This window comes from Canis lupus, chromosome 26, assembly GCF_003254725.2.
Source record: "Canis lupus dingo isolate Sandy chromosome 26, ASM325472v2, whole genome shotgun sequence".
NCBI lineage: Eukaryota > Metazoa > Chordata > Mammalia > Carnivora > Canidae > Canis > Canis lupus.
The window spans coordinates 7,613,096-7,630,168 of NC_064268.1; the positions used below are offsets into that span (position 1 = coordinate 7,613,096).

Below are 17,073 nucleotides of genomic sequence, written 5' to 3' on the forward strand. Positions count from 1 at the left end.
GAAGCAAATTTACAGAAAGATATATATATATTTGAAAAAGTAGCATTTAAAGAATCTGCACACCTACAGAGATGGAAACTAGATTGGTGAATTCTGGGACCATGGGGCAGGTGGGGGAGTAATTCCTCACAGGTCTGAGTTTTGTTTTAAGTGTAACTAAAATGTTCTGGAATTATAACAGTGATGGCTACACACAGTAAATATATTCACACTAACTTATATACCTTCTTAGGAGAGTGAATTTTATGGCATGTGAGTTGTCATTTAAACAAACTTTTTTTTATTTTTTAAGATCTTTATTTATTTAATCATGAGAGACACAGAGAGAGAGAGAGGCAGAGGGAGAAGCAGGCTCTATGCAGGGAGCCCGACTTAGGACTCGATCCTGGACCTCCAGGATCATGTCCTGGGCTGAAGGTGGCGCTAAACCGCTGAGCCACCTGGGCTGCCCTAAACAAATGTTTTCTGTTTTTTTTTTTTAAAGATTTTATTTATTTATTCATGAGAGAGACACAGAAAGAGAGAGAGGCAGAGACACAGGCAAAGGGAGAAGCAGACTCCATGAAGGGAGCCCAATGTGGGACTCAATCCTGGGACTCCAGGATCAGGCCCTGGACCTAAGGCGGCGCTAAACTGCTGAGCCACCCAGGGATCCCTTAAAGTAATGTTTGAATTTTGTAAATTGGTTTCCCTATTCAAAAGAAAAAAAAAAAAAAAAAAACGGGCATCTGGGTGGCTCAGTTGGTTAAGCGTCTGTCTTCGGTTTGGGTTATGATCCCAGGGTCCTGGGATCGAGCCCCAAGTCCAAGGGGCTCCCTGATCCCTCCCTGTGCTTAGCAGAGAGCCTGCTTCTCTTTCTCCCTCTGCTGCCCTCCTTGTTCATGCTCTCTCTATATACATAAAATAAATAAATAAAATCTTAAAAAAAAAAAGAAAAATTTGCAAGAGTTCTGAAGGGGGAGAAAATGGTGCAACCATGTTGTAATTGGGTATTTAAAAAATAAAAAGCTACCCCTCTACAACCACCAGAGACTCGGATTCAGCTGTCTGGGGTGGGACCCAGGGACCTGCATTTCTTTAAGATTCCCAGGGGACTAGATCTCAGCCAGGAGTGGGACCTATCACCCTAGAGGGAAAGAGGGTGGGGAAACAGTATATTGTACATCGTAGCTCAGAGACAATGGCAAATTAGCATTTTTCTAGTACTGTCTGCAAAGCCTTGCTGGGTTAAGTTCTCTGTTTGGTATTTGATATACTGCCTTTACACTGTTGCAGAAACCCCAGGAGCCGGATATTGCTGCTCCACTGCACAAAGAGGGAACTAGGGCCCAGCAAGGTGGAGGTCACCTGTCTGCCTCACAGGTCAATGGGGAGGGGGAACCTATCCATACCTTTTTGCCCAGCCAGGAGCTGCCCTGTCCTTCCCAACAGCCCATACATTACTTTCTCCTTGATCACAATCCATTTTGGCACTTCCCTGATGTCTGTTTCATGCTATTCTATAATTATCTTTTCCAACAAGATTATAAATTCCTTGAGAGCAAGGACCATGTCTTCTCAAATGCAACCAGCGTTTATACAACACCTAATAATGTGCAAGGCACAGACATGGGCCAGAGCCAGGAGCTGCCTTCGAGGAGCTGGCTGCACCCTGCTCTCACCTCCAGAACAGCCAGTACCAATTGCTGTGATGGGCTAGGTCTTGGGGCCTCGGAGGAAGGCAACCCTGGTGGCTCCATGAGCCCAGGCCAGAACCAGAAAAGGTGACAAACACTGACATTCTCCAGGGAGCACCAACCTGCCCAGAGAGGAGCTTGTGATCATAGGGTCAAGGATGGAGCCTCAGCCATGCCAGGAGACCTGAGACAGGTAACTGAAGATGGTGGACAGAGGCTTAGCCTCACCTTTATGGCCCCCTAGAAACCCACCAATCATGACCACAACACACACACACACCCTATCCAAGCAAATAGAGTCATCCATCCAGGTGGCTCAGCGTGAGCCATCTCCCTGAACAAGAGGACTGCTCGCCATGAATAGGGAAGGCGCTCCGGGCAGTCCATGCCGAGGTCTGTAAGTGGGACCATTCTGGATGTTGACTGGAAATGACCTGAGGTCTTTGGGGGGTAACTGGTCCAGGAGCCATGAGGCTGAAGAAATACCTCTGTGTAGGGCAGCAGCTGCCGGTGCCCAGTACCTCCCAGACACTAGGCACAGTTGCTGAAGCTCCCTCTAGTGGTTGTAGCCAGCATCTTGCCCACATGCCACATGCCCACCCTGCCCTGCCCCACTTCCCTCCCCCACCCCCAGGGGCCCCAACAGTGGCTGTTCCCATGCCCTGAACCCTCTTGCTCTGGGGTTACCAGCAGCTCCAACCACCAGAAGGCTCTCTAACAGCAAAGAGAGCATATGTTTTGGAGTCAAACAGACCTAACACTTGCTGTGTGATTCTGGGGAGGTGACTTCACCTCTCTGAGCCTGCATCCTCACTTGCACAAAGGGGATGAAGAGATCAACACAACAGACCTGGTATGAGAAATGCATGAGGCAATGCCTGGCAGACAGGTGCTCAGGAACAGTGGCGCTACAATGATGGGAGAGGGTCTGCTTGTCTGTGGGTATGCCACACCCAAACTATGGTGCCCAGGGCCCCAGGGAGGGGACAGCTCTGCACTAAGGCATGTCCCCACTGGCATACTGTAGGGCTCTCAGCCCAGAAGAGTCAACTTGCAGGGGACACTCCCTATCACTCTGATGGCCAGACTCTGGGGCTGGACTATGAGTGGGGATGAGGACCCAGGTGCAGCAGCTTCTCCAGCTGTAAGCTGGGTCCTTCCACTTCCCAGGTGGCTTTGACCCCAGTGTGGCACACTGGTGAGCTATGGTCAACAGCACCTTCTACCCATGGTAGAGGAAGTGTGGATGGTAGGGTCCACCCCAGGGGTTCAGCCCCACATACTCACATCATCCACCTTTGGCTCTGTCACAGGGACCCACTTGTAGATTCGCAGGGATGTGTCACCCACAGTCACCCACTTCTTTTCCCTGCAGAAGATGAGGAAGAGCCCATTACCAGGGGTTTTCTGGGGCAGAACCCTGCTCACCCCTCATGGGGGACACAGGCCATACTGCCTTGGAGGAGCTACAACACAGAGGCTGCTCAGCTTGGGGTAAAGGGAATGATCCAGATTACTCCAGATCTAGTAGCTGAGCTGTTGGGCAAGTCCCTTCGCCAATCTATGCCTCAGTTTCCCCATCTATTAGAACACATGGGGTCATCAATCTCTCTGGGCCGCCATGAGGATTACATGAGACAGCACGTGTTAAAAGCATCCCCATGCCTTAAAGGATGTGCCTAGTGAGACTGGGAGGACAGAGGGGCTGCTGATAAGGACAATTCTGGATGAAGGGAACAGGGCCCCAGGGTCCTCCAGCGTTTGCCCCACACCGCTGCCAGTTGCATAGAGCCAGTGAACAGGGCCATCCCAACCTCTTGGGCAGCAGAGAGGGCTTCAGGCCAGCAAGGCATTTCCTCCAGGGGATAGGGAGGTCTCACCAAGGGCACCCAGGGGCTCACCCTGTCCTCCCTGCAATGCCCCTGAGGTCAGAAGAAGGGAGGCAGGAGAAGACAGAGCAAGTAACCACCCAGTGCTCGTCAGGGCAAGTGCCATTTGAAACAGCCAAGGAGGGGCAGGGGAGCAAGGGCAAACTTGGATGGCCAGTGGCCATGGCCCCAAGGGTGGGAGCACAGCCCGGACTGTGGACAACAGCCAGCCTGAAGGATGCTCTGAGACCCCACATCCTGAGTCCAAAATGAGCATGGGCTTCTGGGTCCTCCCTCCTAATACCCACATCTGCACACTGCCCCCACCCCACTCCCACCACATCCCAAACTCCTGAGGGACTGTATCCAGGACCCCACAGCTACCAGAGGCAGGTTTACAGGTAAGGAGAAAATCACAAACCATGAGAAGGAAACTGGGTGACTGGTTTTCATTAAGGATGATAATTAATACCCTTCCCCTCCACACCACTCTGCTCCAAGCCACCAACACTCCCTAGATTCCTGCCACAGCCTCTAAACTTTGGTCCCTGACCCCTGTAGTCTACAAGTCAGGTCATGTCCCTGCCCCTAACACTGGGAATGAGAGCCAGAGGCCATGCACCTGACAATATCGAGGCTCAGAGGAATCACACAGAAAGCAAGCTGGAACTCCATCCAAGCAGTTTGGGCTCCAGGGTCCCTGTTCCTGGCACCAGGCTCTGCCATCTTAGGAGAAGTGGGAAGTCACAAAGGATCTCTCTCAGCTGTCTGATGAGGACGTTAGCTGATTCAAGGAACCGACAGTGGAATGTAGGGCCAGATGCACAGGTGGCATAGCTTCCAGAAGCCCCCAACAATCTTAGTGACAAGGGTTCCACTAGAACTGAGATTTATGTGTGGCATAAGCTTCTCTGTGAGCTCCCAGGTACCTGAGCAGCCTTCCTTCTATGGGTGGGTGGCCTTCATGTGCTGGTGGGACACGTTACACCTGGCACTCCTTCACCATGGGGGGCTCAGGGCACCCAAACACACTCAAAGCCAGGCAACCCAAACCACAGAAACCTCCATTCCCCAAATCATGCCTCTGCATGTCCTACATGTTCCCTGCTGGAAGAAGCCACGGTTTGGTTTTTATTTATTTTAGGACCATGTCTAGTGCCTTCTATGTGCTAAGCTCCCATACACACTTGCTCTAATATTCCCATAACCTTTTATGGCAGGACAGTCACTTTCCCCATTTGACAGATAAAGAAACCAAGGCACAAGAAGATCAAGGTGTTTTTCCCAGGGCCAATATTCAAAGCTTCCACATGGCATTGCTTTTAGGAACAGCTCCTCCCACCCCCATCCTTGCCCTCTTTTAGTCCAGAAAGAATTAAACAAAGGCACATATCTAAGTCACCACCCATCCATTTCCTATGTCCTGGAGGCAAGATGGACAACCCATAATCCCTGTCCTTCCCCACCTTCATTCTGAATAATCAGAAGATACCTGGAAGGGACAGGGGCATTCCAAGAACAACCCTGGTGACAAACAATAATAACAGCCATCATGTGCCAAAGGTGTATGTCTGCCGAGTACTTTATTTACAATAAAGCCCTCTCCCCCAAAAACTGCTCAATAAGTCTATGAGAGGAGAACCATGGTCACTCCGTTTTACAGATGGGAAACAAGAGGTCCAGAGAGGTTACAGAACTAGTTCATGGTCACACAGCTAGCCCAAGGCAGAACCAGGACTGGGCACAGGCTCTGACCAAGAGCCCACTCTCTGCTATTCTATCTCCTGTGAAAAACTAAGAAATCATTCCACAGAGCACATCTCCGTTACAGAAGCTGGACAAAGAAACACAAATCACTAGCATCCCACGCAAATGGCCAAAGGCACTCACTACTCACAATCCCTCAACTGACTTCATGGGCCAGGGCCCAGTAGGTCGGCAAATCCAAGGTTTGTGCTAAAAACAAAAACAAAAGTAATTGACTTGCAAAACATAGGACGCAGCATCTCAAGGCAGAAAGTGTGCCAGATCTGGGCTTTGCAGCCTACATGCGAGCCAAGATGAATCCCCAAGCTGCACATGCTTCCCTGAGTGGTTGAGGGCCCTGCAACCTAAGGGCGGACACAGCCAGGTTCTCATGCCTCCCTTTGTTGCAGTTGGTGACCCCATGGCCTGAGTCCCCCAACTCAGCCCAAAGATTAGAAACCTTTCTTCAGTTGCCTTTCTACTGGATACTGAGGGGCTACAGGACGTAAGGAAAAGCATTAAGAACCCAACCTCAGGAATGGACCTGCGGTCTGGCCTTTGCCCACCAGCCCAGCAGGGAGACAAGGTCCTGGGCCTCAGGCAGTAAGTTAGAGCAAGCACCAGGCAGGACAGAATGGATTTCACAGACATGACCAGTGAGTGGGCTCTGAGTGTCTCCTCCTGCTGGCAGCACCTTGCGCTCAGAGAAACAGTGGAGTTCCTACTAGATCCCCGAACCTATCATCCCAGAGCACACAGCCCCTGCCCTCATTGAGGGAATTAAGCTGCACTCACTACTTCATATCTGGGGTGGCAAACAAGTGCCCAACAGGTATGTTTTGTCTGGTCTGCACACTCGTTTTTTAAATTTTAACTAATTGACAAGCTTTAAGAAGAAAAAAATCAGGGGCGCCTGAGTGGCTCAGTGGGTTAAGCGTCTGCCTTGGGCTCAGGTGATGATGATCTTAGAGTTCTGAGATCAAGCCCTGTGTCAGGCTCCCTGCCTGCAGGGAACCTGCTTCTCCCTCTCCTCCCTGCTTGTGGTCTCTCTTTCAAATAAAAAAACAACAACAAATAAATAAATAAAAAGTGAAGAAGAAAGAAGAAGAAGAAGAAAGACTACATAGAAATCTAGATTGCTGACTACTCTGATAAACACAGTGCCTTGGCCACAAGGGGCCCACGTGCCTGAGGAACAAGGACTCTCAAGGAGCTCCCAGCACTCACTCCCCTGGAGGCTTTGGACCCAGATTCAGCAGGCTGCACCCCCACCTTGCCACAAAGCTGCCTGTGGGCACACCCTGAGTGCTTCTGCCCTGCTGCTCCCCCACACCGTAACCAGTGAGGCTTAAGTATGTACCTTTCCCCCCTCCAGACTTGGGCTCCTGGACAAAAGGGGGTCCCAGCTATAGCAATAAAGCCCCAAACACTCCCCTGCCCCCAGCACAGGCTCCCATATAAACCACAAGCACCTGTCACAGATTGTCTAGACCAAGGTCAATTTCTAATGTTTTTCCCGGTCCAGGTCCAAAGGCTAGCCAAGGAGACCATCTTGGGGTCACTGCCCGAGGGGACCCCACTGGCTCCCTCAAAGAGACTGCAAATCCCTCACTTTGATTTCACCTCCCAGGGCTAGTCCTTGACACCTTAGGAGGTCTTGTCTATGACTGGTGTTGTCCTAACTAGGCCCAGGCTCATCTGCCCTGCCCTGCACTTGGCAGGATGGTATCCCCAAATGTAAAGTGGTGAGGGCCTAAACACGGTCAAGTTTCTTCCTCCCTCAGGGATGAGTGGGAAGTCTCCAGGGAACAGGACTCTCTCCTTCAGTAAGTGACTGAGGGACCCTTCAGACCAAGGGCCCAGGGGTCCCAGGGGTCCCAGGGCCTACTCTGTGGCTCAAGTCTTTGTCTCCCACCCAATGACCCTCCTCCCCTGCTCTTCTCCACCCACACTGGGCCCCTAACCCTGGCCCAGTTTCCCAAAAGGGGGCCCACCATTTTGTTCTTCTTCCAGCCATCTTGTGGCTGCTTCGCAGCCTACCAGCCTGCCTTGCTGGGATACCAGACAAGGGAGGAAAAACAGCTGGTGGCTAGGGATGGTGTGGTCACGGCTGGCTGCTGGCTTTTTCAAGGTTGGCAGAGGGGGAGATTTTTAGGGGTCACCAGGGCTGAGAAGAAATACTACCCTAGAGTTACGGAATAAATGGTATTCCAGATACCTCTGTTCTCTGGATAAAATATAGGATGCTGAATTCAATTTGAATTTCAGATATGTAACATTTACATAAGTATGTGTAAGTATGTCCCAATACTGCATGGGACATACTTACACTAAAATTTATACACATATATCACTTATTTTTATTTTATTTTTTTTATATCACTTATTTTTAAAAAGTTATTTCATTGTTTATCCAAAATTCAAATTTAACTAGGTATCCTCTAATTTTATTTGCTAAATCTGGCAACCCGATGTCCCCGCTACTAGTGAAACGCATGGTTGGTGGCCACGCAGTTAATAAACAACCCAAAGCCTCAAGGACTGACTGGAAGGACTATTCTGAAAGTACAGTGAAGGTGAGATTTGACTTCTCAAGGGCCAGGGAAACCCTGGAAATAAAATGAAGTATTTTTTGCTTAAAACGGGCAGGGAAAAAAGAAAAAAGAAAAAAAAATTAGCAAAACATAAATGTTACAGCATCCACCTTACAATAAGGACACCATTAGTGACTGTTCCTATTTGCAGGAGTAAGTGCTTTTGGAGATACGATCCTGTTCTAAGAAGGAGAAAGCAGCACTGAGACCCGGTGCTGCCATGGCTCAAGAAGTTTGTCCAAGGTCACAGCAAGAAAGTGAACTGGAAGCCTGGCCATTAGACCCTGAAGTCTGAGGTCTTTATCATAACCTGTTTCCCAAAACACAGGGAGGGAGGGAGGGAGGGCAACACGTTCTTGTCCCCTTCCCCCAAACACAGGCCTGGCCAAGTGAGCTAGGCAATACTGCCCGCCTCCAGGCTGCCTGTCCTGCCACCCACAGGGCAGAAAACCCCATAGCTCCATCTGCCCTCCCTGCAGAGCAGCTGGCCGACTGGCCCTACAGGAGCAGCTGTCAGGGTGCAAGAGCCTCTGTCCTGCTGGGAACCTGGAGCAGAAAGCTCCACCACGCCTCCTTGAACAGAGAAAGGCAGCTTGCCCCCAGCCCCTTTCTCACCTCCTGGGCCCTGACAGAAGGGACCCAGGCCCAGACACTGGTTCTTTCTTTGCACAGGCTCTAAGACAGGGGACAACCCTAGCCTTCCCTCTGGGAATCCCACCAGAGAGGGGACTGTGGGCTTGTTTTCCTGTGTGTGTTTTGGCCTTGCAGCTGTTACTGCCATTTTTAAATGGCTCCAGTTAGGCACTGGGCACCCTGCGTGCCCTGGGGAGCTCCCACAGCCCCCGAAAACTCCGATCTCAACTTTGGAAGGCCTCCCCTTCTCACGGTTCTGAAAATTCTTTGTCCCATTGGAGCCAAACCCAGCCCTCGGCCGGGCATCCGGCCATCCGCAGAGAGCCCTTTCCATAGGAGGCCCAGGGGCACGTGGACTTTATTGATTTTCCTCTTGCCTTTTTTGTTGGGTTTGACTCAGAAAGGACAGCTAACTTGTGATCCGGCGAGGCTGGAGGCTCACCCCCAGCGGTTTTTAGAGACCAAGGCCTTACTCAAGAAATGCCACCCCTGAACATAAACACACCCCACCAGGGGCCTGCCCAGTTTTTTAGGCTTTAAGTCAAAGGTCAGGACGAGCTGGCGAGGGCTGACACTCGGGACGTCGAGGCTGCTCCTCCCTCTCCCTGACCCAGGTGAAGCCGTGGGAAAAACAAATAATAATAATAAAGTTGAAATCAAGGAGCTGGGAGTTTTCAACAAGTCCGCCCGGGGGGATGTGCTCGCGCGGCGACGTGCTTGCGCCCGGGGCCTGGCCCGCGGCGGCCGATGCGGGGCCAGACCCTCGACCGGAGGCGAACACGTTCGGTCGCGCGAATCGCGACGAGGCGGCGCCGGACGGACCCCGGCGTGAGCCCCGGGAACACGCGCGGCCGACGCCGAACCTTCTCTCCCCCGCGCAGAGAACAAAAACAACGGCTCTCTCGGCACCACGCACACGAGCCGCGGCTCTGGGAAGGGCAGACTCGGCCGAGGAGCGGCTTCGGGCCAGAAGGGTGGGCCCGGGCCGGCTGGAAGGGGGTGCCCGGCGCCCCGGGCCCGGGCCCGCCGCCGCCCGGCGCTTCCTCCTCGCGCTCGCCCCCATCTTTCTTCCTCGCCCAGAGCCCTCGCTCCAGGCAGCCCAAAGCGCTAAATTTAAACGGCTCGCGCTCTGCAAACTCCGCAGACTCGAGGGCGCCCGGGCCTGGGAGGCGGGGAGCGAGCGGCGAGCGAGCCAGCCGGCCGGGGAGGGAGGGGGAGGGAGGGGGAGGGAGGCCCGGCGCGCGGGCAGGGGCGCGGGGGCCGGCGCTGCGCCGCCCGGGGCGCGCGGGGAGGAGACGGAGACGGCGGCGGCCCGCTCGGAGCCTGCACAATGGAGCTCGCGCTCTCCCCTCCGCCGCCGGCATCGCGGCCCCGGCGCGCGGGAAGCCGCTTTCATGTGACTTGCACAAAACGAAATGGCTTCTGGGGCCGGCCCCGAGCCCCCCTCCCGGGAGCCGAGCGCCGCGGCGGGGCCGGCCCGCCGCTCCACCCGCCCGGCCCGGGGCGCCCCGCCGCCTCCAGGCTGCCGCCGCCGCCGCCGCCGCCGCCACCGCGCCAGGTGGGCGACGGGCGCGAGCGCACCTGGGCAGCGGCCACGGCCCCCGCCTCGCGCAGGTGACCCGGCTCGCGCGCCGCCCGCCGCTCCAAGTCCCGGGCCCGCGGCGCCCGCCGGCTTTTTGTATGTGCTCCGGGGGTCGGGGCGGCCGCGGCGCCGGGCGGGCGGGCGGGAGGCGGGCAGGCGCCTCCGCTTACCATTTGCGCACTTTCTCGATAGCCGCCATGACCCTCTTGATATCATCTTTGGCGCGGCTCCTGGTCTCGGCTCGAACCGACCTGCCCGACATGGTTCTGGCGGGGAGAGAGAGGCTGGGGGAGCGCGCCCGCCGGGTCCTGCTCGCGCTCCGCGGCGGCCACACTCGCGCCCGCCCGCCCGCCCGCTCACTCACTCACACACTCACACACACACTCTCTCACACACTCACACACACTCACACACACACACACAAAGCCGGAGCCGCCGCGCGCCCGGGGCCCAGTGCGCAAGCGCCGGGCGCCAGCTGCACCGAGCAGGGGGAGCAGCGCCGCCGCGGCCGCCAGCAGTGCGGCCTCCGGGCGCCCCGCCGCCGCCCGCCCCGCGAGCCGCCCCCGCCCCCGGCCCGGCGCCCGCGACCCCCGCCACCCCCGCCACCCCCGCGCCCCCGGGGGAGGCGGCCGGCGGCCCCCGGCTCCCCGCGCCCCGCCGCCCGCTCGGCGCGCGGACACTCACTCGGAGGCCGAAGGGGCCGCGGGGTGCCCCCCGCTCCCCGGGAGGGCGGCCGGCCGTGCAGGGGGGCGCACTCCTTGGGAGCCACCTCGGCTGCCGGTGCGCGGCCCCGGGTGTGCGTGGCAGCGGGTGCAATAATGCAAGTTTCCTGTGGGGCTCCTGACTTCTCGGAGTTGAAGGCGGCGATTCGGGATGCGAGGTGCTCTTGGAGAGAGTTGGGAAACCAGGATCTCGGCTGGCCCTCCGCCCTGCGCAGACACGCGAGCTGGGACGTCGCTTCCCTTTCCCTCGTCCTTTTGGAAAACTAGAGCCGGAGGGAAGATGCCAGGACCCGGGCGACCACTAGCCGGTCGACCTTGCCTATTAATAGCTTTCCGCGAAGGAACAGCTCATCGATGATCAGCGTTTCAACTGGGGCTCCTCTTTTCCCTCTGGGGTTGCTGTCAGAAAAGCACCATTTAAATTTGAAGCCACTCCTGACCAAAGTCCCAGCCTCCGACCAGATGCTGCCAGCGCACAGATGACCCTAGCAGGTGAAACGGGCTGGCCGGCCTACAAGGAGGACTTTTGGGGGTGGTTTCTTCCCGCATGGTGCCTCAGGACAGCTCTGGGGAAGAATCTGCAATTATCAGGATAACCCAGGTGCCACATCTTTGTGTTCAGCGGCCACTACACCGACTGGACCAGAGCTACTTTGGGCCCAGATGGTTGCTAGGGAAACTGAGTGACCCTAGTAGCAAACCCAGTGTCTCTTAGAGATAAGCTAGTCCAACACCAGTCATTTTACCCGGGGAAACTGAGTCCCAGGGAAGTTCAAGGTCACAGTCATAAGCTGGATCCCAGACTCCCACTCATTCCAGAACCAAGCAGTTTCCCCTGAGATTTAGGTTTTTTTTTTTAATTTTTATTTATTTATGATAGTCACACACACACACACACACACACACACACACACACAGAGGCAGAGACATAGGCAGAGGGAGAAGCAGGCTCCATGCACCAGGAGCCGGACGTGGGACTCGATCCCGGGTCTCCAGGATCGCACCCTGGGCCAAAGGCAGGCGCTAAACGGCTGCGCCACCTAGGGATCCCGAGATTTAGGTTTTGGGGAGAAAAGCTACTGGGGAAATAGAATGCCTAATACGAAAAATAAAATAATACCTCAGTGAATCATTCTGAACATTATATAGGAAAATGCGTCACAGCAGGCTATAAAACATTGTTCTCTACTCTTGACCCTCTGATGGCTTAGGGCCACAAAGAACTTCTGAATATATATGTCTGAAAAAAATAGAAAGATTTTTGGGGCACCTGGTTCACTGAGTCGGAGAAGCATGCATCTCTTGATCTCCAGGTAGTGAGTTTGAATCCCATATCAGGTATAGAAATTATATAAATAAATGAAACTTAAAAAAAATAAAATAGGAAGATATCAAAAGTTCAAAAACCAGGGTCACCTGGGTGGCTCAGTGGTTGAGCATCTGCCTTCAGCTCAGGGTGTGATCCCAGGGTCCTGGGATAGAGTCCCTCATCAGGCTCCCTACAGGGAGCCTGCTTCTTCCTCTGCCTCTGCCTATGTCTCTGCCTCTCTCTGTGTCTCTCATGAATAAAGAAATAAAATCTTCAGAAAAAAAATAAAAAACAAACTGGTGAATGAATAAATGTGTATACCCACACAATAGAATGCTATTCAGGTGTTAAGAAGGAATGAAGTACTGATACATCCCACAGCATGGATGAACTTTGAAAGCATAATAAGTAAGATAAGCCAGTCACAAAAGGACAAATATTATATGATTCCACTTACATGAGATATCTAGACTGGGCAAATCCATTGAGACAAAGCAGACTGGTGGTTGCCAGGGGCTGGGGGTGGGGGTGGGAATAGAGAGGGACTTCCAAGGGGTATGAGGTTTTTTTTTTGGAGTGATGAAAAAGTTCTGGAATTAGATAATGGTGATTACTGTACACCATTGTGAATATACTTAATGTCACTGAACTGTACACCTAAAAATCTTACAGTGGTCAATTTTATATGTATTTACCACAATAAAAAGAAATCCAAATATCCAGCTCCTCCAAAAGTAGTGGAAAATCTGCAGACTGGTCCCCCAGTGCTACATGTAACAATCAGCTGAGGGTGAGGTGCCCTGTGGCCCTCAGAGGAAGCTTTCCAGGTCACCAGTGTGTCACCAGGTCTCTTTACTCACTCACATTACCAGATGGCCCCTGGACGTATTTGTGTTCTTGATCTCTGATTAAACTATAAGGCTTTCTACAAATGTTCTTTGTAAATCTAGAGTGTCACTTTCTATAGTTCCCTGTCCCCTGCAGATATTTTTTAACCTTCCTTTCAACAAAGCACAGTTGTTTTACAATCTGTGTCTGATAATTCTAATATTTCAAGTATCTCAGGATCTGTTTCTCCTAGTTCTTGCTCATGGTATCCTATTTCCTTGTGATCAGCCTGGTTCTCTTTGGCCATGCTAGGCACTGTATTTTAAGATTTATTTACAGTGATAATTTGAGGCTTAGGACGAAGTTACCTGCCTCCAGAGATTTACCTTTGTTTTTTTTTTTTTTGTTTTGTTTTGTTTTTGTTTTTTAGATTTTATTCATGAGAGACACAGAGAGAGAGGCAAAGACATAGTCAGAGGGAGAAGCAGGCTCCCTGCGGGGAGCCCAATGTGAGACTCGATCCCAGGACTCCAGGATCACAACCTGAGCCAAAGACAGACACTCAACCACTGAGCCACCCAGGCTCCCCTACGTTTGCTTCTGATAGGCTCCTGAGGGCACTGCTATTCCAGGACTACCTACATCCAGATTCAGGGCTTCTGGGTCCCTGGGCCACCCAGATGATACAAATACAGGCTGCCCTATTGAGCTAGTCTGGTTTGCTTAGTATCCTATGCAGGTTGGAGGGGGAAGGTGTATCAGTGATGTGAGCAGCTGGCTAACAGACCTACACTTTTCAACTTTGTGTACAGTGACCCCATGTTGATGGTTTGAAAACACCATGAAGGGATCCCTGGGTGGCGCAGCGGTTTGGCGCCTGCCTTTGGCCTAGGGCACGATCCTGGAGACCCGGGATCGAATCCCACGTCAGGCTCCCTGTGCAGGGAGCCTGCTTCTCCCTCTGCCTGTGTCTCTGCCTTTCTCTCTCTCTCTCTCTCTCTCTCTCTCTGTGACTATCAAAAATAAATAAATTTAAAAAAAAAATGAAAACACCATGAAAATTGGCAAAGCTATATGTCAGGATCTTTTCCCCAACCCCACCCAAAGCTGGTTGGTAAACATTTACCAGCATACCAATAGGGTCTCAAATTATTGTGGGGCAAGTCTCATCTCCCACCTGGACTTTTATTTCTGGCCTCTTAGCTCAAAAAACCATTCATGCTAGAGTTCAAATATTCTAGACTGATTATCTGCAGGGTTAAGATGGCTTCTTTGATGGATTATCTTTCAGGGTTCTCTTTTTCCTTCAATTTCTGCTATTCCTTATTATTTTGTCAGCATGTGGTGGCTTTTTAGAATGTTTTCAAATACTTTTTCTACCATTTTTAGTAGCTTTTAGCTTGAGAGGTTGTCTGGAACCCTGGTTACCGGAAAATGGAAGTCAGGCTCTCTCTGAATGTTGGTTATTATTTTAGATATGTTAAAAGAGAGATCATAGGGTTATAGAAGTGAGTTATTTTGTTGTGGCTTGTGTCTTAACCTCTCTGGGCCTCATCTGTAAAATAGAATGGAAATAACACATGCCTCGTGGAGCTATCATGAGAACTAAACACAGTATTTGCCAAGGACTTAGAACAGTGCTTGGCACATAGTAAAAGTGCTAGAGACCAGAAAGTATTTGTTGAATAAAGGAGCTGGTGACCCCTTGCATCATTGTGACCCACGCTAGGTCAACTACCTCTCTTTCCTGGGCTGTTCAATTCAACCCTTAATCCACTGTTATCTGGGGGGTTGAGGAAGTTTCCACCTCTGGAGTGTGATACATAATTGTAAGGAAGTGCAGACCCTGCTCCAGCTTCTCGGCAGCCTTGGTCCTCACCTAGCAACTTGCAGCAGCAAGTTGTTTTCGTAAACAGAGATGCTTTGGTGTTTGGGGAGAAGGCCATTAGCAAAGGGAGAGTACCAAAGAGAAAGGACTATAGTCCCCTCCTCAGAGACAAGAGCCAAAGGGAGTACTACCGGGTATGAAACCCCTCTCCTATTGCAGAGAAGGACACTAAAACTCAGAAGTCACACAGCCAGTTAGCAGGCTTCTGGCCAGAACCCTACTCTCCTCTTGTGGTTTCCAGGATTCCTCACTCCACATCCATCATAAGATTGGAAGTCAGCATGGTGGGAATGTTGACACTATGGAAATTAGCAAGTGCTATACATCAGGACCCTCCTGGTCCTCCTCCACCCGGAGCTGATTGGCAAATGTTTACCAGCATACCACTGGTGGAGCCTAATGGGGTCCCAAACGATAGACTGGGGATGTCTTGAAAAAAATTTTTCTTTGACAAACTAGATACTGCAATCTGCCTCTCCATCTTTCTTGCCTGAAACTACAACTCAGATGCTCACCAGTTCAAATACTAGTTGATTGGCAATTTGCATAGCTGTCCATGCAACCAGTGGCTTGCCCACAAGTTGGGCCACTTCAGGTCATATAAAAATAAAGAAATAGTGGACATGAAGTGCTTTGAAATACTGATGTGTCCAAGGTGAGTCAGTGCAATCCAGACACTCTTCTAACAATGAAAGATTAAACACAGGGTGTCTGCTCAGGACCCAGTGACTTAGAGCAAAGTTAGAGAGACCTGTCCACAAACAGGCTTGGTGAGTTCCCGGTCAGGAGTCTAGAAGGAAGAAAAAAAAAGAAAAAAAAAAAAAGAAAAATGGAGTCAAGAAGGCTGCGCAAATGCCTTCCACCTCCTTCCTGCATGCTGCCCAGCATCTGAATATCCTTCCCAGTTCTGGGTGAGCCCTTGGGGATGAGGCCACCCCCCCCCCAAAAGCTAGCAGTGGGGTCTTCTCCCTTTTCTGCCAGGGTGTTAGGTTCTGGACATGGGTCCCAACCTTAGCCAGCTGGCGGATAATTTAGCCAGTTGGTTTTTAAAAATAATAGCTTTACTGAAATATAATTCGCATACTATAAAATTCACCCTTTTAAAGTGGTTTTTAGTATGCTTACGGAGTTGTGAACCGTCGCCACAATTATTTTTAGAATATTTTTGTCATCTGAAAAAGAAACCCTCTACCCTTCAGCAGTCACTCCCCCTCTAATACCCCCAGTCCCAGGCAACCACAAATCTACCTCCTGTCTCTATGGATTTGCCTATTCTGGACATTTTACATAAATGGAATCATACGGTATGTGTCCTTTTTGTCTGGCTTCTTAGCATATTTTCAAGGTTCACCGATGTTGTAGCAGGTGTTAATACTTCATTCCTTTTTATGGCTGAACAATATTCCATTGCACACATTTATCACAGTTTGGTTATCCAGTCACTGGTTGGTGGACACTGGGATGTTTCTGCTCTTTGGCTCTTAATGAATCAAGTTACTATGAACACTACCACGCAGGGTTTTGTACAGATGTGTTTTTTTTCATTTCTCTTGCCTATATATACTAAGTAGTAGAATTTCTGGGCCATATGGTAACTCTATGTTTAACATTTTAAGGAACTGCCAGACTGTTTTCCACAGCAGCCACACCATATATGTTCCTATCAGCAGTGCACCAGGGTTCCAACTTTTCCACATCCTCACCGACACTTGTTCTTTTCTTTTTTACTTTAGCCGTCCTAGTGGGTGTGAAGTGGCATCTCACTGTGGTTTTGATTTTGACTTCAATATTTGAGGGAGCTGAGGAGCAGTGGAAAAAGGACTTACAGCAGAAGTGACCACTGGAGAGCCCAAGACCTCTCCGAGCTGACGGTGTGGCAGGACCATGGCATCCAGCCTTCTTTGGTTCCTGCTCATTTTCAGAACTCATTTCTCCAATCTTTCCATTTATTTTGAGTTACCAGGTAGTCTTCACATAAAGTCCTTTTCCACTTTAGCTAACCAGAGCAAATTTCTTTTGCTTCAAACCAAAGATCCTGATTGATACTATATTTAAGCCACCCCTTAGTCTTTACATTTATTTATACTTCCTGAATGGCTTATTACAATCCTTCATTTCTCCCCAAACTGTAATAGTTTCCTTACTGTTGTCTCCTTTCCTAGCCATCCCCTCCTGCCCATCACCCAATCCTATGCTTCTCATAGCAATTGTAATCCACTTCTCCTTT

General features: G+C 51.3%; 1 protein-coding gene across 2 annotated transcripts in view; it reads right to left on the reverse strand.

Moving 5' to 3' along the window:
* Positions 1–10,488, reverse strand: part of BCL7A (BAF chromatin remodeling complex subunit BCL7A) — a 30,958-nt gene extending 20,470 nt beyond the window's left edge. Inside the window, exons 1-2 of one of the 2 annotated variants that reach the window (XM_025473824.3) lie at positions 10,270–10,488; positions 2,964–3,045 (exon numbers count right to left, since the gene is read on the reverse strand). In XM_025473824.3, the coding sequence (XP_025329609.1) occupies positions 2,964–3,045; positions 10,270–10,361 (174 nt within the window). In that variant the 5' untranslated portion in view covers positions 10,362–10,488. The remainder of the gene's footprint in view (positions 1–2,963; positions 3,046–10,269) is intronic. The other variant, XM_025473823.3, reaches the window with a different exon arrangement.
* Between the last annotated feature and the right edge of the window lie 6,585 nt (positions 10,489–17,073).